Here is a 25,927-nt window from a genome sequence, read left to right on the forward strand (position 1 = left end):
TAGGAGATAAGCAGTGGAGAATTTTTGTGGTTTGGGGTTTTCTTTTCTCTTTTGACTGTAAGACAAAAGTCAGACACTGGCAGCCACGGGCTCCGTTCAGTCCACAGATGTGTTTTGCGTGTCCTGCATGGTGTTGGCTTGCACAGTTGTGGTGTTGTTTTGTATATCAGAGTCTTCCTCTACCGTACCGTGACATGTGGCTGGAGATGATTAGCGGCTGTCCCTCCAGGACTGCCATGGACAAAAGAACCCACCAAAGCCCCCAGTGTCTCCCGGTCCTTACAGTCTGTTGTCGCTCTTTTTGTCGGTGGCCTCTTACATTAGGGTTGCCAGATTTAACAAATAAAAATACAGAAGACCCAGTCAAATTTGAAGTTCAGAGAAACAACAAATATTTTTTTATTATGAGCAAGTTCCAAAATAACAAGGAGCATGCTTATACTAAAAAAAAAACTGTTATTGCTTCTCTGAAATTCAAATTTGACTAGATGTCCTACACTGGTAACCCTACATTGTAGCATTTGAATTTTTAACCTCTGGTGTGAGGGAACAATCAGTGAACAGGTAAATGCACCAGTTGCCCATTAGTGAAGGATGAACCAAATGTATTTTTCAAACAGACAAACAGATGCAGGAATCAACAGTCTTGCATGTCTACAGCTGCCCTGACACATTAATAGTGGTGATGCTAAGTCATTGGTCCCCAAAGTACTTCCTAAAGCACTAGTCTATGACATAGTTCCAGAGAAAAATGAGTTTTATGATAAAATAAGTTTGGATACTGCTGCATAATGCCTTATTTTCTTAGCCACAAGGTACATGAACTAATTAAGGGTTCAGAAAAGTCCCAAAGTAATGAAACATATTTAACCTTGTATAAATCAGTATTTCCTAAACTCATAAAACCATGGGATATGGAACCTTCCTTTCTTTTTTTTATCTCCTGTTAACATTTTGCTGAGACCATGTTGTAGAATAACCTCTGAGAATCACTGCCCAAATTATCAAACAGCCATCATATTGTATTCATATTCTTGGATTCAGACCCTAAGATATTTTTTTAAAAACACAAATTCAGTAAGATATTTAATTTGGGGGAGTTTTGGTGCTCCAGATGTGAAGAAACTCAGGTAGAACACTGATTCCCCTGGTGATGTGGGACAGATGAGGAGTTTGCCACATTTTACATTTTGATTCTAAGATGTGTGTTTTCTAGAGGGATATTTCATAGAGCTACCTGGTTTCCTGTGATATTGTAACTTGGCCATGGAAATTCTAGTAAACATTTGAGAAGCTAAATATAGGCTCTTAGAAAACATCTCAGATGAGTGAGTGTTGGTTGTGTGTTGTGCTGTCAAGAAGTGAGGATAAAAGCTAAATCCATCTATTTTTAAAGTTGCAGCCCACCTAGCTGATTTATTTAAGCAGTCTTTGGCTAATGCTACAGAATATCCACCAGAAACCTTTGAGACAGATTTCCTTGAAAAGAAATTGAGGTAAGCTGATCCAACAATGTGTTCCAATCAGTAGTAAGGAAATGAGGAGGAAATGGGGAGATAAGAGTATAATACTGGGGGTGATAATATCTAGGAATTCTTAGCCTTTCATCTTCCACGCTGTTAACAATTTATCCTGCAAGGGTGGTTTTTCTTCTATTGTCTGTAAGCTGAGAGCATTGCCCTTTTTCATCATATTTTTCCTTTTCTTTTACACAGGCACACAGAGACTACAAAGCACTGGAAAGAAAAGTTAGCTCAAAAGAGGTAATTCTATCCTGAAGTCTACATAAGCATGTGAAAGGCCCAGCTTTGTGGAGTCATGGAATTTTAGGATGGGATGGTTTGCAAGGTCCTACCATCCAGGCTCCCACTGTTCTTAAAATCTCTGCTAATACATTTCTGCCCAATGGTCATTCATTGTTTGTGCAATGATGTTGTAATCCTTTGAGGAAACCCATTTGAGCATTAGGTAGATCCTCTCTCTGTCATAAGCAAGAAAGCTCTCATGTATTCCCTGTGGTTTGGCAATTCTAATATATTGATAAATATTCTAGAACTTAATGCAGAGCATAGTCTTAAACTCGCAAGGGTTCTTATAATGCACATGAGAAATGTACTCTAAGCATTACGTGTGCTGGTTTCCTTTCAGTCTTAGCTGAGGATTCCAACCCCAGCCCTCTCGCCCTAAAGAAAGGAAGCCAGATATATGTATTGGGTATACAGTAGTACATATTGTACCATTGTACACATTTGCATGGCTGCTCTCCAGAATAGCTCCCAGGATGAATATGCTTCTTAATAAAAACGTCTGGGTTGTGGAATATGTTGGAGAAGTGGTGAGATAAGAACTTAGGTCTCATGGGCCACCCCCCTATAAAACTAGAAGATATATACTGTCCTATAGAATATCCCTGAAAGGATTTCCAAGAGCCTGGTGACAGAGTCTGTGGGGAAGGAGTTTGAGAGGTTAGGGAACAGTGTAAGATGAACTTCCTTTCCATTATGTAGTCTTTTCTACTTATGTACGCATGCATGCATTATCCATTCACATTTAAATTTTTTTTGAAATATTTAACAATTTTAATTTTAACCCATAGCTAGGTAATGGCAAGCCAACAAAGAAGAAGGTGCAACATGGAAGTAGATATGTGTCCTAGAAAAGAAAAGGGCTAACAACATGGAAAATGGATGGGAGATGAGGGTGAAGGAAGGAGAAAGTTTCCAAGATATAGGAGGTGGTCAACAAATGACAGATGCTTTGGAAGAATTGGAAAGGAAAATGAAAAGACGAATTTGGGCTTATCAGTTGGAAGGTTTATTGATTTCTTTTGTGAGAACAGTTTTAAGAGAGTGGTAAGCAGTAGCTAGACTGCCATAGATTGATGAATGAATCCATTGAGGCAGTAGAGATTTAAAGAGAAATTCAAGTTGTTTAATAAGACAATTTCCATTCAGCCAGTATTTCTAGAGAGGCCATCTAGTATAAGAGAAAAAGCACTAGTCTTAGAGGCAGCAGACCTAGAATCAGACCTTCCATTTGATTATCTGGACTAAGGTGTTCCATTTGATTATCTGTAGACTGTATGATGCCAGCTGGCTGTTTTACTTCAGTAAAATTGACTTCAGGATTTCAATTTGCTTATCTATAAAATGAGGATGATTAGACTGCCTATTGTCTAAGACCTCTGTTAGTTCACTAACAGCTGACTTGCATGGGCACTAATCAAGATCACTGGCTTAAGGGCATACCCCCTGGGTTTTAATTCAGACTTCACCTCTTACTGGTGACATGATTTAGGGTAGGCTTCCCTGATGGGTCAGTGGTAAAGAATCTGCCTGCAGTACAGGAGACCTGGGTTCTATCCCTGGGTTGGGAAGATTCCCTAGAGAAGGAAATGGCAGCCCACTCCAGTATTCTTGCCTGGGAAATTCCATGGACAGAGGAGCCTGGCAGACAACAGTGCATGGGGTTGCAATAAAAGTTAGATACAATCTAGCAGCTAAAACTTACATGCACATTTAACTTCTATATGCCTTGACTTTTTTGACAAATAAAATGTAAATGTAAAGTACTTTGCAAAGTTTTCCTGGCATGCAATAAGCTCTGAAAAATGAAAATTATTTCAGATAGGGTTAGGTTCAGCTACATTTACAAATAACCACCCAATCAGTACTTTTACAAGAAAGAAGTTTATTTTTCCTAAGGTAAAAGAAGTCAGAGGTGGGTAATCCCTGGCAAGCAGTGCCACAATACCATCAGGAACTGAGATTCTTTTCTTTTTTCTGTTTCATCATTCTTGGCACATGATTTCCATCCTCAAGTTTGCTTCATAGTTGCAAGACGACTGCTGCAACTACAGCCGTTTCATTCATATTCTAAATAGTAGGAGAAGAGTTGAGGCAAGGACAAAGGGAAAACCTTCCAACTGAGACCTCTCTGAAAGCTTTCTGAGGCCCTACCCAGTGACTTCAGTCTGCATCTTACTGGCTATCCGTATATTTAAGAAAGGCTGGGAAGTATACTTTTTAGCTTTTTTAGTTAGACCATTGCCTTCCCCCCAGTACAGGTTCTAGCATTGGAAAGATGGCTAGCAGGATTATTGTGATTGTTTTTATTTTACTTTGTGATCATTAATCTTATTATTCATAAGCCATTCATTCCCCAAGTTTCTGTGTATATTACCATTGCTACTGAAATTTTGGAAATCAGTAGAATTTAACTATCAATTAAACTTCAGAGAACTGGAAAGACAGGCAAAAAGGTCAACATGTGGTTTGTAGCCTTCTGAGATCAACTGTAAAACCAAACTACAAGCTGGTGTCGTTATTTCCTAGCTTATGTGAAAGTCTAACTTCCAATGTAGGAAATGTGACTGATTCTAGAAGAAGCAGAAAATGAACTAAAACAATTTGACAGAAAAAAAAAAATTCCTGAGTTAATTCTTATCAGTTTTACTGTTAGGGATCTGCATTTTCTGTGGGATTTAGAGCTGAAACACAAGCAAATAACATTTTAAAATATTCTTTGTCATCTTTTGCATCATTACGGAAATATCTACCAGGAAGGAAATTGAAAAAACACAGAACTATCTAAAGGAGATTAGGAGCAAAGTAATATCGCCCTACTTCAAATCTGAACTGAGCCAGCTTTATCAGTCTCAGGTAATTGAATGTAACTGAATGAATCCTCATAAGAATTGATACAATGCCTATGCTATTAATGTAACCTACCTATCATGATACTGTTTCTTCCCTGCTTCAACCATCAACCCAACTGCCTAGCCCATACTCTTCACGTCCATGTTTTCACAAGCACATGAGAGGGAAGTTCTTTGCCAATGTATTACTATAGCTCCACCACCCTGCCTTGCATTAGCACTATTAATTACATTCTCCCACCTCTATTTTAAGCCCTTTTGGGGGATTGAATTCTCCCTATTGATGATTACCCTCCGATAAATCCCATTTTGAATTTTTTATTCTATTAAAATGTCCTCACTCATCAAACTCTAAAGCAAAAGGAGTATTGTCATGTGCTCAGCATTCCCTGTGCTTCTGTGAAAATTCCAAGTGCTATTATTTACCACAGGTGGCCTGACAAGAAAGTACGGGAAATCATGGGGAAGAAAATCTAGAATTAAGTTACTCTCTTGAAAAACTTGTAGTTTACAAACCTTTTTCCCAGGGCCTTAAAAAACATGCTTTAATCACTCCTCACCAACCCAGTGTGCTTGTAGCAGTGGCCTTTCAGCCATGAGTTAAGTCTAAAATAAGTCTTTGGTTTTCCTTTAAGTTTAATTATCTGGACACCCTTTCCAAAAACTTGCCTCCTTTTACAAAGAAAGACGAGGATGCAAGCAAAGAAGCCGCTCAAGATACATCCAGTCTTCCTCCAGGTGTGTGTGCATGTAGCTCTTATTCCTGTTAATGTAGAACATAGCCAGTTTCCTACCACTTTTTGTCTCAGTAATAGCTAATGATAGAACCCACTGTGACCTATGTATTACAGATTTGGCTGAGTTATATGAGGAAGCTAAGCTGTAAAAAAAATTTAGTTTTCATCCAGTATGCTTGAAATTTGCCTGAAAGTATTAAGAAGACCTTACTAAATATAAAAATCATGGGAGTATTGAAAGGTTGTAGAAGAATGGGGCGTTCATGAGGTCTCAAAATATCACCTCGCATATTGCCTACTAATTATAAGGTGAATTAATGGAGAAAGATGGCATTTCAACTTTAATCAGGTGATCAAGCTCCTACCAATTGCAAGACCATCTAGCATTAAGTGTTTTCTCATATAGCACAATACAGAGTTCCTAGGACCTGTGTAGAATTCTTGCCAAAAATCTTTAACCAGAAATTCGTCAAAAGGAAAAAAGCCAAGAAATCCAGAATGTAGACATTTTATAAGACAACTGACGAACTCTTCAAAGAAGTCAATGTCATTTTAAAAATGTTAAAAGATGAGGTGATTGTTCTATATTAAAAGAGACAAAAGAGACCTGAAAACTGCCTGTAATACATACATTTTAGATGTTGGATTGAGAAAGAAACAGCTATGGAAGATATTTTGGAGCAATTAGTTGAGTCTGATTTAGGGACTGTATGAAAGGGTATTGTGGGATTACTGTAAGCTTTCTTGGGTATGGTGATGGTGTTGTAAACATGTAGTGGACATATCTTCATTTCAGGAGATACATGTTGAAGAATTTAGGGATGAAATGAAATTTAGTTCTTCTCTTGAATAAACTGGGTTGTTAAAATAACCAAACAGAGGGATCTTCTGCTGTACAATGCAATACCACGAGCTCAGCTGCCTGGAATGAGGACAGCCAAGGAAAATACCTAATTACTGCAGCATTTGCAAGGCAAAGATTAAGGCTGGAACAAGGACTCGTAGACGTGATGGAGCCCAGTCAGGGATAAAGGCACCCTGGGCAGATGACACTAACCAGTCAAACCTATCTTTCCATTGAAAGGGGGCCAAGGCCACAATATTTTCAGCATGGTCCTTCAGGCAGTTGCCACAATTTAACTAGGGTTGGCACACACATAAGTTGAAATGTATTTGCATCCTCAGTCCTTGAAATGTATACATTTAAAATTTGTTTCATATTGCACTGATGTCTTAGAGCACATTTTAAGACAGAGCTACATTTTCAGAGTAATAAATGGACTTAAGATTGGAAATTTTTTTAAAAAAGAAATGACAATTCAGTTACTCTTGCCTCGTAAAAGTAGGTTAAATTACCTGGTCTCTGTTTCATAACCCAAGATAACAACTGCTCTTTGGTCATAAGGCCCAGAAAGAACCAGCCAGCTCCTTGGGAGTGAGTCTTACAGACACTGTCCTGTTTGTTAATGGCAAACATTGTATCATATAATGAAAAATCCTGGCTCTTAATGGCTTGCTTCCATTTACTCTCTTTAAAGAGGGTGGGGGGAAAGCACTTTGTTCATTGTAATACACACATTAGTAGTCATTGTATCACTGTCCAAAATATCACTTTAAATTATTTGTTTGGGTTTTTTTATTTCAGATTCCCAGAAAAATAAAGTGTCAAAACAGGAATCCTCAGATATACTTAGTGTTTCAAAATCAGAGAACCTTGAGGATACCAAGGAACCTGCTAGCCAAAAGCAAACTGAAAATTTAACAGTAACTATCAAAGGTATGGCAGTCTACTGCTTTATCTCATTGCTTCTCAAAACTGAACATCATGTCTTTTTGGAGTACAGGAGATGGCCCTCAGGGCATGATTGGCAGTTACAGAAAAAATCCTAGTGCGTCATGGATTGTGAACCTGCAGGACTTTATAAGGCTTCTTAGCACATCAGAGTATCTCAAAAAATATTTTGAGAATGACTACAAGTCCCAGACTGAAGGAAAGAAATGACAAATTTTTGAGATTCATTATTTTATTTCTCCAATTTATTTTGATTCATTTATTATTTTATGCCTCGTGGTTCTAAGAGTTTGTGTGATTTACTGAAAGTCAGGAACCCAGTAGCTTTGTTGAGCCATGAGTGGCTTGGTAGTTGGACTTAGATTTACCTATGATTTCAATACTTCTTTGGCCTGCAGGTGCTGCTGGAAGAGAAACATCTGTCTTACACAGTGTGTCATCTTATTGGGGTAGCAGAAACTCAAGTGTGGAATACCACAGAATAGTTTCTAGTTCCTGTGGAGTCATGTTACACTGATTTAACTGAAGTCAGCTGAACTAAATATGATTGGGAAAGAAAGAAAGGAAGGGAGAAAGAGAGGGAAGGAGAAAGGAAAGGAAGGAAGGAGGGATAATTTAAATTGTCTAGATAAATTTGCACTCCCTGATTCCTGTGGGTATGTTCCATTTTGAAAGTGAGGAGAGGATCGGTTGATGGGTCTTAGTTACCTCTTACAGAAGCAAGCCCTTTTGCTTTCCTGACTCTAATCTTATGTCTCCTGTGAGGTTTGTTCATTTAGGAGGTGACTTACTCATTGCCCCGTGGAGACAGGAATGGCAGCCCACTCCAGTATTTTTGCTTGGGGAATACCATGGACAGAGGAGACTGGCAGGCCACTGTCCATGGACTGGCAAAGAGTCAAACATGACTGAGTGAGTTTCACTTCACTTACTCAATGTCAGGCACTGTTTTAGGCATGGGAATACAGCAATTAAGAAGCCAACATCATATGCAGCTGAACATACTATGAGCAGACCTAGACAATAAGTAAACAAATAAGTTCAGATGGTATTAAGTGGTGTCACATAATGTAACAGTATAACGAATGGAGAGTATCTGAGGAGAGAGATACCACTCAGTTAGAGGGTTAGAAGGCCCTTCTGTGAAGGGACATTTGAGCTGAGACAACAGAGGCAAGAGGGAGGCAGCCATGCAAAGACTGAGGGAAAGGAATATTCCAGGTAGTGGGAACAGCAAACATGAAGGCCCTTAGAGCAGAAGAAATAGAAATAAAAAGAAGGCATGGACCTGGAAGAAAATGGGCATTGGAACAATCAGAGGAAGATGAGGTCAGAGAGAGGGGCAGTAGTAAGATCCCGTGAGGAGTTGTGAGTTTTATTCTAAGAGGTGAAAGGGAAAATGACTCAGTCATGTCCGACTCTTTGCCACCTCATGGACTATACAGTCCATGAAATTCACCAGGCCAGAATACTGGAGTGGGTCGCCTTTCCTTTCTCCAGGGGATTTTCCCAACCCAGGGATCAAACCCAGGTCTCCCGTATTGCAGGTGGATTCTTTACCAGCTGAGCCCTGGAGTGGGTAGCCTATCCCTTCCACAGAGGGTCTTCCTGACCCAGAAATCAAACCGGGGTCTCCTGCTTTGCAGGTGGATTCTTTACTGAGCTATCATTCTAAGAGGAGTTGTAGTCAAACCCCACCGGAAGGTTTTGAGCAGCAGGGTCATTATATGATAAGCTTATGTTTTAAAAAGATCGCTCTGGCAACTGTGTGGACAATGGTTCATGAGAAGGGGAAGGGGAGGACTGGAGAAAATGGAAGCAGGGAGGAAGCAACAGAGGATATTTGTGATCATGGACAGAGACCTGGACTAGGGGCTCAAGACAGAGGTGGTGAGAAGCAAATTAATTGGAAATATATCCAGTGTATATATGTGTGAGTGTGGGGGGGGGGGGGGGTATCGGAGGTAGAGCCAGCAGGGCTTGCTTGTTGATTGGACGTGGGGCTGAAATAGAAAAAGAATAAAGGGGATTCCTGGATTAACTAATGTGACCAGTTGTGAGGCTGAGAATTGGTAGTTGCAACAAGTTTCCAGGTGATGCTGATGTCACTGATACAGGATCTTGCGTTGACAACCACTGCCCTACGACAAACTCGAGAATGTAAAATCAGGCAGAGAAGGAGCCAGTAAAGGCAACTAAGAAGAAAAAGCTAGCAAAATAGGTGAAAAATGGGAGTGTGAAAATCACTAAGTGTTTTGAATATATTAAATGCCCCTGAAGAATTGAGTAAGATAAAAAATAACCATGAAATTGGATATGATCATGGTCACTGGTGATCTAAACAACAGCAACCCCAAGGCACAGAGAAGACCGAAGTCAATTGGAGCCGCTATGTATAGAATGGCTAAGGAGGAATCAACAGCAGCAGCAGGAATGGATAGCTGTAACCAAGAGTTTTGTTGAAAAAATAAAGAAGAAAGACTGCAGCTGGAGGGAGTGGTGTTACTAAGTGAAAGGTTTTTGGTTTTGTTTTAAATTAGACATAGTAGGGACTTCCCTGGTGGTCCAGTGGCTGAGACTCCATGTTCCCAGTGCAGCGGTCTCAGGTGTGATCCCTGGTCAGGGAGCCAGATCTCACATGCCACAACTAAGAGTTTACTTGCCTCAACTAAAGATCCCGTATGTGGTAATGAAGATCCTGTATGCTGCAACTAAGAACCAGCACAGTCAATAAAATTTTTTTTTAATTAAACATACCAGTAGAACATATTGATTTGCTAAATGATGATAATTCTGTGTCAAGAGAGAACTTGTGATGCAGGAGAAGGGAACATCATTGCAGGAGAGCAAAGTGTTAAAAAAGGTGAGAGACCATGACCTTTGGGGCAGACCCTGAGTCAAAGCTATGGTTTTTCCAGTAGTTGTGTATGGGTGTGAGAGTTGGACTATAAAGAAAGCTAAGCTCCGAAGAATTGATGCTTTTGAACTGTGGTGTTGGAGAAGACTCTTGAGAGTCCCTTGGACTGCAAGGAGATCCAACCAGTCCATCCTAAAGGAAACCAGTCCTAACTGTTCATTGGAAGGACTGATGCTGAAGCTGAAACTCCAATACTTTGGCCACCTGCTGTGAAGAGCTGACTCATTTGAAAAGACCCTGATGCTGGGAAAGATTGAAGGTGGGAGGAGAAGGGGATGACAGAGGATGAGGTGGTTGGATGGCATCACCGACTCAATGGACATGAGTTTGAGTAAGCTCCAGGAGTTGGCGATGGACAGGGAAGCCTGGCGTGCTGCAGTCTGTGGGGTCACAAAGAGTCGGACACAACAGGGAGACTGAACTGAACTGAACTGAACTGAACTGAATGGCAGAGTTGACCTTGGATGTGAGTGGGGTCATCTCATCCACAGTGGCAGGAGAGAGGAGAAAGAATACAGGTACATGGGCGGGTGGGTTGTGGTTTGGTATCGGGAAGGTGAACCAGTGTGATGTCAAAGGAGTGGATGTAATGAGAGCATAGAAAACCCATTCCAGAGAAACAGGAAAGCAAAGCAAGAAGGCATGACTTATTGTTTAAAGTGACAGTGTCTGTTGACTGGAGCTCTCAGGAGGTCAAATAATTGCTTGGCAGATATGATAGAGTAATAAGCTAAAAGAGTAGGAGGATGGTGATCTAGAGAGGGAAGTTTAAAACAGAGGTTTGGAAAGTGGTAAAATGATTGGTGTTGGCAAGGGCAAAGATATGACCATGGGAGTTTCTGAGGTGGAAAAGAGGAAAAGATGAAGAAACAGGGTGATGGAAAAATCAGAGAGGACAGAGTTATCTGGGGATGTCACCAAGAGAGATGAAGGGGAAGACCAACTAAGGTGTTGGAACTGCAGTGAATCAAGGGAATGTTTGAGGTAGTCAGTGATTGACAACTACTTGGAGATGTCATAGGTATTATTAATAATAAAATAGTCTGATGGCATGAGCTTCAAAAGAATGGGAGTACTTGAAGGAGGGGAAAAATGCTTTGAAACTAGAAAAACACCTACAGCACCCCTTTTGTTGTTGTTCAGTTGCTTAGTCATGTTGGACTCTTTGAAACCCCATGGACTGCAGCACGCCAGGCTTCCGTGTCCTTCACCAACTCCCGGAGCTTGCTGAAACTCATGTCCCTTGAGTCAGTGATGCCATCCAACCATCTCATTCTCTGTTGTCCCCTTCTCCTCCCACCTTCAATCTTTCCCAGTTTCAGGGCCTTTTCAAATGAGTCAGCTCTTCACACCAGGTGGCCAAAGTATTGGAGCTTCAGCTTCCGCATCAGTCCTTCCAATGAACAGTTAGGACTGATTTCCTTTAGGATGGACTGGTTTGATCTCCTTGCAGTCCAAGGGACTCTCAAGAGTCTTCTCCAACACCACAGTTCAAAAGCATCGATTCTTTGCACTCAGCATTCTTTATGGTTCAACACTCACATCCATACCTGACTACTGGAAAAAACATAGCTTTTACTATACGGACCTTTGTTGGCAAAGTAATGTCTCTGCTTTTTAATATGCTGTATAGGTTTGTCATAGCTTTTCTTCCAGCACCCCTACATACTGAAATACTTGAAGTAATAGGGACAATAATGTGATTCCACTATAAGTGGTAAATTAAATTTTAATATAAACAATAAAGTTGAAAGAAGTTCAGAGTAGGAAGAGATTAACACAAGCAGCAGGGAAAGTTTTATGGGAGAGGTGGTCTTAAAGAATAAATAGCGTTGCGTAGATTTTAAGATTTAAAATGGAATCACCTGAGACAGCCCTCATTTCACTTGAGGAAACTGAAACCTAGAGAAAGTCAAGCAACATTGAAAACCTGGGACTCTGCCAAGGCCAGAAAATGAGCTTTTTGACTCTTAATTCTCAGTAGTTTATTATACTGCCCTCCAGATGTAGGGAACAGAAAAGAGTATTTTATACTGAAAAAAAGAAAGGAAAGAATATGTTCAAAGCTTGAGTAGAAATGAACTGGAAACAAATGTAAGTAGATTATTCTTACTTGGTAATAGTACAAGAAATGCTTGGAAAATACAGTAGAATCAGCTAGAGGAGATTTGGATTTGATGAAATAAAAATGAACTTGACAGCATTCACTGTGATAACACTGTGAAAAATCCCGTGGCGACGTAAACCAGTTTCGGGGGCTGTGGGCCGACTGTGCAGCCTGCTCCAGACTGCAGGAGGCCTGTTCTGGGCTTGGCACCAGGCCCCTGAGATCTGATGGCGTGCTCTCATCACAGTCCCACATTCAGTGATACCACATTGAGAACTTGAGTCAGCCTCAGTGAGAAATCAGCAAATGCCACAAATGTGCAAAGTATACCAACCAGGGCAGTTTTTCTCCAGGGAGGCAGTTGTTAAGCCTTTTTCCAGCACACCAGTAGTGCAGGGAGAGCTTGGGTGTATTCCACTCCGGCAATGAAGGGGCCCCACCTTCTGTGGCTGGCTGCCTTCAGGGGTAAAGCTTGGAGCTCAGGAGAGGTGGATTGCAGGCTGCCCTCCTCAGTCAGTTCAGTTCAGTTCAGTTGCTCAGTCATTGTCCGACTCTTTGTGACCCCATGAACTGCAGCACGCCAGGCTTTCCTGTCCATCACCAACTCCCAGAGCTTACTCAAACTCATGTCCATAGAGTCGATGATGCCATCCAACCATCTCATCCTCTGTCATCCCCTTCTCCTCCCTCCTTCAATCTTTCCCAGCATCAGGGTCTTTTCCAATAAGTCCGTTCTTCATTTTGGATGGCCAAAGTATTGAAGTTTCAGCTTCAGCATTAGTCCTTCCAATGAATATTCAGGACTGATCTCCTTGGGGATGGACTGGTTGGATCTCCTTGTAGTCCAAGGGATTCTCAAGAGTCTTCTCCAGCACCACATTTTAAAAGCATCAATTCTTTGGTGCTCAGCTTTCTTTATAGTCCAAATCTCACATCCATACATGACTACTGGAAAAATCATAGCTTTGACTAGACAACCTTTGTTGACAAAGTAATGTCTCTGCTTTTTAATATGCTGTCTAGGCTGGTCATAGCTTTTCCTCCAAGGAACAAGTGTCTTTTAATTTCATGGCTACACCATCACCCTAATACTAAAACCAGACAAAGATGCCACGAAAAAAGAAAACTACAGGCCAATATCACTGATGAACATAGATGCAAAAATCCTTAACAAAATTCTAGAAAACAGAATCCAACAACATATTTAAAAGATCATACATCATGACCAAGTGGCTTTATCCCAGGAATGCAAGGGTTCTTTAATATCTGCAAATCAATCAATGTAATACATCACATTAACAAATTGAAAGATAAAAACCATATGATTATTTCAATAGATGCAGAAAAAGCCTTTGACAAAATTCAACATCCATCTATGATATATAAAAAAAAAACTCTCCAGAAAGCAGGAATAGAAGGAACATACCTCAACATAATAAAAGCTATATATGGCAAACCCACAGCAAACATTATCCTCAATGGTGAAAAATTGAAAGCATTTCCCCTAAAGTCAGGAACAAGGCAAAGGTGCCCACTCTCACCACTACTATTCAACATAGTTTTGGAAGTTTTGACCACAGCAATCAGAGCAGAAAAAGAAATAAAAGGAATCCAGATAGGAAAAGAAAAAGTGAAACCCTCACTGTTTGCAGATGACATGATCCTCTACATAGAAAACCCTAAAGACTCTACCAGAAAATTACTAGAACTAATCAATGAATATAGTAAAGTTGCAGGATATAAAAATAACACACAGAAATCCCTTGCATTCCTATACACTAACAATGAGAAAACAGAAAGAGAAAGTAAGGAAACAATACCATTCACCATTGCAACAAAAAGAATAAAATACTTAGGAATATATCTACCTAAAGAAACAACAGACCTACATATAGAAAACTATAAAACACTGATGAAAGAAATCAAAGAGGACACAACTAGATGGAGAAATATACCGTGTTCATGGAGTGGAAGAATCAATATTGTGAAAATGGCTATACTACCCAAAGCAATCTATAGATTCAATGCAATCCCTATCAAGCTACCAACGGTATTTTTCACAGAACTAGAACAAATAATTTCACAATTTGTATGGAAATACAAAAAACCTCAAACAGCCAAAGCAATCTTGAGAAAGAAGAATGGAACTGGAGGAATCAACCTGCCTAACTTCAGGTTCTACTACAAAGCCACAGTCATCAGGACAGTATGGTACTGGCACAAAGACAGAAATATAGATCAGTGGAACAAAATAGAAAGCCCAGAGATAAATCCATGAACCTATGGACACCTTATCTTCGACAAAGGAGGCAAGAATATACAGTGGAGAAAAGACAACCTCTTTAACAAGTGGTGCTGGGAAAACTGGTCAACCACTTGTAAAAGAAAGAAACTAGAACACTTTCTAACACCATACACAAAAATAAACTCAAAATGGATTAAAGATCTAAATGTAAGACCAGAAACTATAAAACTCCTAGAGGAGAACATAGGCAAAACACTCTCCGACATAAATCACAGCAAGATCCTCTATGACCCACCTCCCAGAATATTGAAAATAAAAGCAAAAATAAACAAATGGTACCTAATGAAACTTAAAAGCTTTTGCACAACAAAGGAAACTATAAGCAAGGTGAAAAGACAGCCTTCAGAATGGGAGAAAGTACTAGCAAATGAAGCAACAGACAAAGAATTCATCTCAAAAATATACAAGCAACTCCTGCAGCTCAATTCCAGAAAAATAAATGACCCAATCAAAAAGTGGGCCAATGAACTAAACAGACATTTCTCCAAAGAAGACATACAGATGGCTAACAAACACATGGAAAGATGCTCAACATCACTCATTATCAGAGAAATGCAAATCAAAACCTCAGTGAGGTACCATTACACACCAGTGAGGATGGCTACTATCCAAAAGTCTACAAGCAATAAATGCTGGAGAGGGTGTGAAGAAAAGGGAACCCTCTTACACTGTTGGTGGGAATGCAAACTAGTACAGCCACTATGGAAAACAGTGTGGAGATTTCTTAAAAAACTGGAAATAGAACTGCCATATGACCCAGCAATCCCACTTCTGGGCATACACACTGAGGAAACCAGATCTGAAAGAGACACGTGCAAGCCAATGTTCATTGCAGCACTGTTTATAATAGCCAGGACATGGAAGCAACCTAAATGCCCATCAGCAGATGAATGGATAAGGAAGCTGTGGTACATATACACCATGGAATATTACTCAGCCATTAAAAAGAATTCATTTGAATCAGTTCTAATGAGATGGATGAAACTGGAGCCCATTATACAGAGTGAAGTAAGCCAGAAAGATAAAGACCAATACAGTATACTAACGCACATAGATGGAATTTAGAAAGATGGTAATGATAACCCTATATGCAAAACAGAAAAAGAGACACAGATGTACAGAATAGACTTTTGGACTCTGTGGGAGAAGGTGAGGGTGGGATGCTTCGAGAGAACAGCATCGAAACAAGTATACTATCAAGGGTGAAACAGATCACCAGCCCAGGTTAGATGCATGAGACAAGTGCTTGGGGCTGGTGCACTGGGAAGACCCAGAGGGATCGGGTGGAGAGGGAAGTGGGAGAAGGGTTTGGGATGGGGAATACATGTAAATCCATGGCTGATGCATGTCAATGTATGGCAAAAACCACTACAATATTATAAAGTAATTAGCCTCCAACTAATAAAAATAAATGGAAAAAAAAGACAGAAAAAAAAAATACATATATATATATACAAGCAACTCCTGCAGCTCAATTCCAGAAAAATAAAAGACCCAATCAAAAAGTGGGCCAAAGAACTAAACAGACATTTCTGCAAAGAAGACATACAGATGGCTAACAAACACATGAAAAGATGTTCAACATCACTCATTATTAGAGAAATGCAAATCAAAACCACAATGAGGTACCATTTCACGCCAGTCAGGATGGCTGCTATCCAAGTCTACAAACAATAAATGCTGCAGAGGGTATGGAGAAAAGGGAACCCTCTTACACTGTTGGTGGGAATGCAAACTAGTACAACCACTATGGGGAACAATATGGAGATTCCTTAAAAAACTGGAAATAGAACTGCCATATGACCCAGCCATCCCACTTCTGGGCATACATACCGAGGAAACCAGAACTGAAAGAGACATGTGTACCCCAATGTTCACTGCAGCACTGTTTATAATAGCCAGGACATGGAATGGAAGCAACCTAGATGCCCATCAGCAGATGAATGGATAAGAAAGCTGTGGTACATATACACAATGGAATATTATTCAGCCATTAAAAAGAATACATTTGATCAGTTCTAATGAGGTGGATAAGGGAGAAGGCATAGGCACCCCACTCCAGTACTCTTGCCTGGAAAATTCCATGGACGGAGAAGCCTGGTGGCCTGCAGTACATGGGGTCGCTAAGAGTTGGACACGACTGAGCGACTTCACTTTCACTTTTCACTTTCATGCATTGGAGAAGGAAATGGCAACCCACTCCAGTGTTCTTGCCTGGAGAATCCCAGGGACGGGGGAGCCTTGGTGGGCTGCCATCTGTGGGGTCTCACAGAGTCGGACACGACTGAAGTGACTTAGCAGCAGCAGCAATGAGGTGGATGAAACTGGAGCCCATTATACAGAGTGAAGTAAGCCAGAAGGAAAAACACCAATACAGTATACTAACGCATATATGGAACTTAGAAAGATGGTAACAATAACCTCATATGCAAGACCGAAAAAGAGACACAGATGTATAGAACAGACTTTTGGACTCTGTGGGAGAAGGCGAGAGTGGGATGATCTGAGAGAATAGCGTTGAAACATGTATATTATCAATTGTGAAACAGATCTCCAGTCCAGGTTTGATGCATGAGACAAGTGCTCAGGGCTGGTGCACTAGGATGACCCAGACAGATGGGATGGGGAGGGAGGTGGGAGGGGGGTTCAGGATGGGGAACACATGTAAATCCATGGCTAATTCATATCAATGTATGGCAAAAACCACTACAATATTGTAAAGTAATTAGCCTCCAACTAATATAAATACATGGAAAAATAAAATAAAAATAAAAATTTCATGGCTGCAGTCACCATCTGCAGTGATTTGGGGACCCCAAAAAAATCTGTCACTGTTTCCATTGTTTCCCCATCTATTTGCCATGAATTGATGTGACTGGATGCCATAAGGCCCATCTCAGCCTACGCTCAGAACTGGTTCAGTCACTTAGACATACATTTGTGGGTCAGAGCAAGTCCTAAGACCGAACTTTGAGTCAGTGGACAAAGAAATGTGCCCCAGCTACAGAGAAGCCATGCTCAGAGATGAAGTAAATGAATCCATGCTCTGAGAGGAAGTAAAAAAAAAAAAACAACATTATTGTGCATAAATACTACGGTTGACTTCAGCATAGAATCAGGGAGGGAACCATTATTGGTTCTTCAGTTGTGTGAAGTCTGGCCATAATTTCAAATGATACCACTAGTTGGACCATCCCAGGTGTTCAAATACTAAAATTCCTCTTTATCAGTTGATGACCAGCTGCTGCTTCAAGTCCCTCAAATACCCCCTCTTCTATCCCCATCCCTAGGGAAGCCCTAGGTAGGTTCAGTGAACAGTAATTCATCTATTATGGGAGGTGGTATTGGGTTTGATGCCTGGGTTAGAAAGATCCCCTGCAGAAGGGAATGGCTACCCACTCCAGCATTCTTGCCTGGAGAATTCCATGGACAGAGTAGCCTGGCAGGCTATAGTCCATGGCGCCTCGGAGAGTATACAAGCTTTTTAAGAAGAAAAGAAAATGTCCCAAGTTGGTTCTGTGTTCTTCTGCGCCCTGGTATGACCTTGAATGTCTTTGGAAACAATGTTCACATGGTGTAATTTCAGTCTTCTCTCTAACAGAACCAGAATTGTGTATGCCTCTGAAAATTCCAACCCAGTCATTGCTGCAGGATGTGGCAGGACAAGCAAGAAAAGAGAAAGTGAGGCTACCTCACTACTTGCTGAGTTCCAAGCCCAAGTCTCAGCCTCTTGCAAAGGTAAAACGGACTTGGGAATAAATCTGCCAGAGCCAGTTAGAGTTTTATGTATTCCGGGTTGATTGAAGTTACTGATTTCCAGCCCCAATGTAACTGCTATTTGATATATGAACCATCTCAACATGAAGGGCTTCAGGTCACACAGCGGTAAACCAAGGCAGTGCTTTGCTAGGGCCAACTCATAGGCTCACGAGAGGAATTGTATGAGCCAGTTGTTAAGCCATCACTAGCTTGTAGTTGGCAAGCTTCCGTGGTGGCTCAGTGGTAAAGAACTCACCTGCAGTGCTAGAGACTCGGGTTCAGTCCCTGGGTCAGGAAGATCCCCTGGAGAAGGAAATGGCAATCCACTCCAGTATTGTTGCCTGGGAAGTCCCAGGGACAGAGGAGCCTGGATGGCTACAGTCCATGGGGTCACAGAAAGGTTGGACATGACTTAGCAACTAAATCACAGCCAGTTTGCAGTCAGCCGTGCCTTGAGTTCTTATGCCACAGAAACTGGCAGATGCTACTGATGAAGGTTCTTTTCCAAGAGCCAGTTTACCAGCCCACTGCTGGCTAAGGGGATTGTTTGGCACCCTTCTCATGACTGTTAGGATGAAATCCAGATGACTTAGTGTGACTGCAAAGCATGCCTCCATTTGCTTCTTTCCTCTCACGCTTTTCCAGACTCATCATACCTCTTGCATTGTGGGCTTCTATTAGTTCTTTCAAAGTACCAAACTCTTCCTCAGAGCCTCTAAGATCCATCTCAGCTGTGTCGGAAAACTTTCCTAGAGCCCACCAACCAAGTTTTGATAGTCATCCTTTAGAAATTTCATGGCAAACTGTGGAGAATGTACTGCAATGTGTATAACTGACATGTGGTAGGAGTGCTTCTCAAACTTTAATGTATATGTGAGTTATCTAGGAACCTTGTTAAAATATAGATTCTGTCTCACTGGGTCTGCTGTGAAGCCTGAGATTCTGCAGTTTTAACAGGCCCCCAGGTGAAGTCAGTTCTGCTGACTTGGGAAATAACCGCATAGGGCAATTGTTCTCAATTTGACTGTCAGCATCGGCAACACCTGAGAACTTGTTATAAGTGCAAATTCATGGGCTCCATCCCAGATGTACTAGTGGAGAAACTTGGGAGGTGGAGTCAGCAATTTGTTCTCAGTAGACGGTGCTCCTCTGCAGAGCAGGTTTCCCTTATCTTTGTAGGCTCTTCCCCTCTGCACCTACCTATTCTCTACTCCAGACATCCCCAACCTCCAGGATCTAATGCCTAATGATCTGAGGTGGAGCTGATGTAATAAGAATAAGAATAAAGTGCACAATAAATGTAATGCACTTGAATCATCCAGAAACCACCCGTATCTACCCCTGCCCCATCTGTGGAAAAATTGTCTTCCATGACACTATTCTGTGGTGCCAGAAAGTTTGGGGACTGCTGCTCTACCCCACCCCATCCCAGACTTACTAATGGAGAAACTCTGGGAGTGGAGTCAGCAATTGGTGTCTTAACCAGTCCTCCCAGTGGTTCTGATGGAAGTTAAAGTATGATAATCACAGGAGGAGGAGCCAAGATGGCGGAGGAGTAGGACGGGGAGACCACTTTCTCTCCTACAAATTCATCAAAAGAATAACTGAATGCAGAGCAAACCTCACAAAACAACTTCTGATCGCTAGCTGAAGTCATCAGGCGCCCAGAAAAGCAGACCATTGTCTTCGAAAGGAGGTAGGACAAAATATAAAAGATAAAAAGTGAGACAAAAGAGCTAAGGACGGAGACCCGTCCCGGGAAGGGAGTCTTAGGCGGCCTTGCTTGGGCTAGGGTCCGAGCCTGAGTGCCCTGAGGACAATCGGAGGGAGCTTCTGTGAGGTGCCAACTTGAACTGTGGGAGACCAAAAGAGAGAAAATTAACCAGCCGGAACACACTGCCGGCCGTTCGCAGAACAAAGGGACGGAGAAAGTCCCAAGAAGAGGTCGCAGGCTGCGGACCCGCCCAGCCCCGCTGGAGGCAGGAGGCAGGGGGGAGGGGAAGGTCGCGGCGAGACACAGGGCGCAGGAACCCGACCGGCGCGGGCGGGGACTGGGGCTGGGGACTGGGGCTGGGGACACAGAGGGCGGAAGGCGCGCGCACCCGACTGGCGTCAGCGGAAACTGAGACTGGGTCCGCGGAAGGGAGTGAGAGTGCCACACCTGGGGATAGTGCGCCCATCAAGCCCCTCGCTGCCTGGACCGCTCTGACGGGGAAGGCACAGAGAGCAGGCGCAGCTTTTCCTTCCGCGCTTTTGTGTAACACTCGAGGGCTGGAACCTAGCGCAGCGCGGGGCGCGCTCCATATAGAACAGCCGGGAGCCTGAGCAGCGGCAGAGGGAGAAAGCAGCGTCAGCCCCTCCCGGCAGCGCCAGCCCGCCCCCGCAGGGCCAGCCCCTCCCCGCAGCGTCAGCCCCGCCCCGCAGCGCCAGCCCATCCCCGCAGCGTCAGCCCCTCCCAGCAGCGCAACGGAACTAGCTAACTGAATAAGAGCCCACCTCCGCCCGCCTGTGTCAGGGCGGAAATGAGGCTCTGAAGAGACCGGCAAACAGAAGCCAAATAAACAAAGGGAACCGCTTCAGAAGGGACTGGTGCAACAGATTAAAATCCCTGTAGAAAACACCGACTTCACCGGAAGGGCCCTGTAGATATCGAGAAGTGTAAGCTGGAACGAGGAGCTATCTGAAACTGAGCCGAACCCACACTGACCGCAGCAGCTCCAGAGAAACTCCTAGATATAGTTTTACTTTTTTTTTTCTAAGTAAGGAAAAAAAAAATTTTTTTTTCTTTTTATATTTTTTCTTTTTTATTTTTTCTCTTTTATTTTCCTTTAAAATTCCCTATTACTCCCCCATTACTCCTTAACTTTCATTTACATAGATTTTTACGATTTTTTTAATTAGGGGAAAAAAAAATTTTTTTTCTTTCTTTCTTTCTTTTTTTTTGTTTTTGTTTTTTTTTTCTTTTTCTTCTTTTTTTTCCTTTCCGTTTTCTCTTTTATTTTCTATTTTTCTTTTTCTCTTATTTCTTTTAAAGTCCTCTAGTACTCCTCTACTACTCTTCATTTTCATTTTCACTACACTATAACCTTACCAAAAAAAAAAAGAGAAGCCCTATCTTTAAACCGAAGATTATTCTCTCCCAATCTTGACTCTCTGTTTTCTACCTCAGAACACCTCTATTTCCTCCTTTCCCCTTCTCTTCCCAATCCAATTCTGTGAATCCTTGTAGGTGTCTGAGATACGGAGAACACTCTGGGAACAGACAGCTGCGTAGATCTGTCTCTCTCCTCTTGAGTCCCCCTTTTTCTCCTCCTGCTCATCTCTATCTCCCTCCTCCCTTTTCTCCTGTTCATGTAACTCTGTGAACCTCTCTGGGTGTCGCTAACAGGGGAGAATCTTTTCGCCATTAACCTAGAAGTTTTATTATCAGTGCTGTATAGTTGGAGAAGTCCTGAGACTACAGGAAGAATAAAACTGAAATCCAGAGGCAGGAAACTTAAGCCCAAAACCTGAGAACACCAGAAAACTCCTGACTACATGGAACTTTAAGCAATAAGTGACCGTCCAAAAGCCTCCATACCTACACTGAAACCAACCACCACCCAAGAGCCAGTAAGTTTTAGAGCAAGACATACCACGCAAATTCTCCAGCAACACAGGAACATAGCCCCAAATGTCAACATACAGGCTGCCCAAGGTGACACCTAACACATAGACCCATCTCAAAACTCATTACTGGGCACTCCATTGCTCTCCAAAAAGAAGAAATCAAGTTCCACGCACCAGTACACTGACGCAAGCTTCCCTAACTGGGAAACCTTGACAAGCCAATCGTCTAACCCTACCCACTGGGTAAATCCTCCACAATAAAAAGGAACCACAGACCTCCAGAATACAGAAAGTCCACTCCAGACACAGCAATCTAAACAAGATGAAAAGGCAAAGAAATACCCAACAGGTAAAGGAACATGAAAAATGCCCACCAAGTCAAACAAAAGAGGAGGAGATAGGGAATCTACCTGAAAAAGAATTTAGAATAATGATAATAAAAATGATCCAAAATCTTGAAAACAAAATGGAGTTACAGATAAATAGCCTGGAAACAAAGATTGAAAAGATACAAGAATTGTTTAATAAAGACCTAGAAGAAATAAAAAAGAGTCAATTAAAAATGAACAATGCAATGAATGAGATCAAAAACACTTTGGAGGGAACCAAGAGTAGAATAACGGAGGCAGAAGATAGGATAAGTGAGGTAGAAGATAAAATGGTGGAAATAAATGAAGCAGAGAGGAAAAAAGAAAAAAGGATCAAAAGAAATGAGGACAACCTCAGGGACCTCTGGGACACTGTGAAACGCCCCAACATTCGAATCATGGGAGTTCCAGAAGAAGAAGACAAAAAGAAAGGCCATGAGAAAATACTCGAGGAGATAATAGCTGAAAACTTCCCTAAAATGGGGAAGGTAATAGCCACTCAAGTCCAAGAAACCCAGAGAGTCCCAAACAGGATAAACCCAAGGCGAAACACCCCAAGACACATATTAATCAAACTAACAAAGATCAAACACAAAGAACAAATATTAAAAGCAGCAAGGGAAAAACAACAAATAACACACAAAGGGATTCCCATAAGGATAACAGCTGACCTATCAATAGAAACCCTCCAGGCCAGAAGGGAATGGCAGGACGTCCTGAAAGTAATGAAAGAGAATAACCTACAACCTAGATTACTGTATCCAGCAAGGATCTCATTCAGATATGAAGGAGAACTCAAAAGCTTTACAGATAAGCAAAAGCTGAGAGAATTCAGCACCACCAAACCAGCTCTTCAACAAATGCTAAAGGATCTTCTCTAGACAGGAAATGCAGAAAGGTTGTATAAACGTGAACCCAAAACAACAAAGTAAATGGCAACAGGACCACACCTATCAATAATTACCTTAAATGTAAATGGGTTGAATGCCCCAACCAAAAGACAAAGATTGGCTGAATGGATACAAAAACAAGACCCCCATATATGCTGTCTACAAGAGACCCACCTCAAAACAAGAGACACATACAGACTAAAAGTGAAGGGCTGGAAAAAAATATTTCATGCAAACGGAGACCAAAAGAAAGCAGGAGTCGCAATACTCATATCAGATAAAATAGACTTTCAAATAAAAGCTGTGAAAAGAGACAAAGAAGGATACTACATAATGATCAAAGGATCAATCCAAGAAGAAGATATAACAATTATAAATATATATGCACCCAACATAGGAGCACCGCAATATGTACGGCAAACACTAACGAGTATGAAAGAGGAAATTAATAGTAACACAATAATAGTGGGAGACTTTAATACCCCGCTCACAACTATGGATAGATCAACTAAACAGAAAATTAACAAGGAAACACAAACCTTAAATGACACAATGGACCAGCTAGACCTAATTGATATCTATAGGACATTTCACCCCAAAACAAGCAACTTCACCTTTTTCTCAAGTGCACACGGAACCTTCTCCAGAATAGATCACATCCTGGGCCATAAATCTAGTCTTGGAAAATTCAAAAAAATTGAAATCATTCCAGTCATCTTTTCTGACCACAGTGCAGTAAGATTAGATCTCAATTACAGGAAAAAAAATTGTTAAAAATTCAAACACCTGGAGGCTAAATAACACGCTTCTGAATAACCAACAAATCATAGAAGAAATCAAAAAAGAAATCAAAATATGTATAGAAATGAATGAAAATGAAAACACAACAACCCAAAACCTATGGGACACTGTAAAAGCAGTGCTAAGGGGAAGGTTCATAGCATTACAGGCTTACATCAAGAAACAAGAAAAAAGCCAAATAAATAACCTAACTCTACACCTAAAGCAACTAGAGAAGGAAGAAATGAAGAACCCCAGGGTTAGCAGAAGGAAAGAAATCTTAAAAATTAAGGCAGAAATAAATGCAATAGAAACTAAAGAGACCATAGCAAAAATCAACAAAGCTAAAAGCTGGTTTTTTGAAAAAATAAACAAAATTGACAAACCATTAGCAAGACTCATTAAGAAACAAAGAGAGAAGAACCAAATTAACAAAATTAGAAATGAAAATGGAGAGATCACAACAGACAACACTGAAATACAAAGGATCATAAGAGACTACTACCAGCAGCTCTATGCCAATAAAATGGACAACTTGGATGAAATGGACAAATTCTTAGAAAAGTATAACTTTCCAAAACTGAACCAGGAAGAAATAGAAGATCTTAACAGACCCATCACAGGCAAGGAAATCGAAACTGTCATCAAAAATCTTCCAGCAAACAAAAGCCCAGGACCAGATGGCTTCACAGCTGAATTCTACCAAAAATTTAGAGAAGAGCTAACACCTACCTTACTCAAACTCTTCCAGAAAATTGCAGAAGAAGGTAAACTTCCAAACTCATTCTATGAGGCCACCATCACCCTAATTCCAAAACCTGACAAAGATGCCACAAAAAAAGAAAACTACAGGCCAATATCACTGATGAACATAGATGCAAAAATCCTTAACAAAATTCTAGCAAACAGAATCCAACAACATATTAAAAAAATCATACACCACGACCAAGTGGGCTTTATCCCAGGAATGCAAGGATTCTTCAATATCCACAAATCAATCAATGTAATACACCACATTAACAAATTGAAAGATAAAAACCATATGATTATCTCAATAGATGCAGAGAAAGCCTTTGACAAAATTCAACACTCATTTATGATTAAAACTCTCCAAAAAGCAGGAATAGAAGGAACATACCTCAACATAATAAAAGCTATATATGACAAACCCACAGCAAGCATCACCCTCAATGGTGAAAAATTGAAAGCATTTCCCCTGAAATCAGGAACAAGACAAGGGTGCCCACTCTCACCACTACTGTTCAACATAGTGTTGGAAGTTTTGGCCACAGCAATCAGAGCAGAAAAAGAAGTAAAAGGAATCCAGATAGGAAAAGAAGAAGTGAAACTCTCACTGTTTGCAGATGACATGATCCTCTACATAGAAAACCCTAAAGACTCTACCAGAAAATTACTAGAACTAATCAATGAATATAGTAAAGTTGCAGGATATAAAATTAACACACAGAAATCCCTTGCATTCCTATATACTAACAATGAAAAAACAGAAAGAGAAATTAAGGAAACAATACCATTCACCATTGCAACAAAAAGAATAAAATACTTAGGAGTATATCTACCTAAAGAAACAAAAGACCTATACATAGAAAACTATAAAACACTGATGAAAGAAATCAAAGAGGACACAAACAGATGGAGAAACATACCGTGTTCATGGATTGGAAGAATCAATATTGTCAAAATGGCTATTCTACCCAAAGCAATCTATAGATTCAATGCAATCCCTATCAAGCTACCAACGGTATTTTTCACAGAACTAGACCAAAGAATTTCACAATTTGTATGGAAATACAAAAAACCTCGAATAGCCAAAGTAATCTTGAAAAAGAAGAATGGAACTGGAGGAATCAACCTGCCTGACTTCAGACTCTACTACAAAGCCACAGTCATCAAGACAGTGTGGTACTGGCACAAAGACAGAAATATAGACCAATGGAACAGAATAGAAAGCCCAGAGATAAATCCACGAACCTATGGACACCTTA

General features: G+C 41.0%; 1 protein-coding gene across 1 annotated transcript in view; it reads left to right on the forward strand.

Annotated features, from left to right (window-relative positions):
• The window catches only part of SPAG17 (sperm associated antigen 17), a 235,476-nt gene that overhangs the window by 196,361 nt on the left and 13,188 nt on the right, over positions 1–25,927 (forward strand). Inside the window, exons 39-44 of the mRNA XM_043875734.1 lie at positions 1,397–1,496; positions 1,716–1,763; positions 4,562–4,661; positions 5,293–5,395; positions 7,040–7,171; positions 18,117–18,253. Of these exons, the coding sequence (XP_043731669.1) occupies positions 1,397–1,496; positions 1,716–1,763; positions 4,562–4,661; positions 5,293–5,395; positions 7,040–7,171; positions 18,117–18,253 (620 nt within the window). The remainder of the gene's footprint in view (positions 1–1,396; positions 1,497–1,715; positions 1,764–4,561; positions 4,662–5,292; positions 5,396–7,039; positions 7,172–18,116; positions 18,254–25,927) is intronic.

Source organism: Cervus elaphus, chromosome 20 (assembly GCF_910594005.1).
Source record: "Cervus elaphus chromosome 20, mCerEla1.1, whole genome shotgun sequence".
In the NCBI taxonomy this organism is placed as follows: domain Eukaryota; kingdom Metazoa; phylum Chordata; class Mammalia; order Artiodactyla; family Cervidae; genus Cervus; species Cervus elaphus.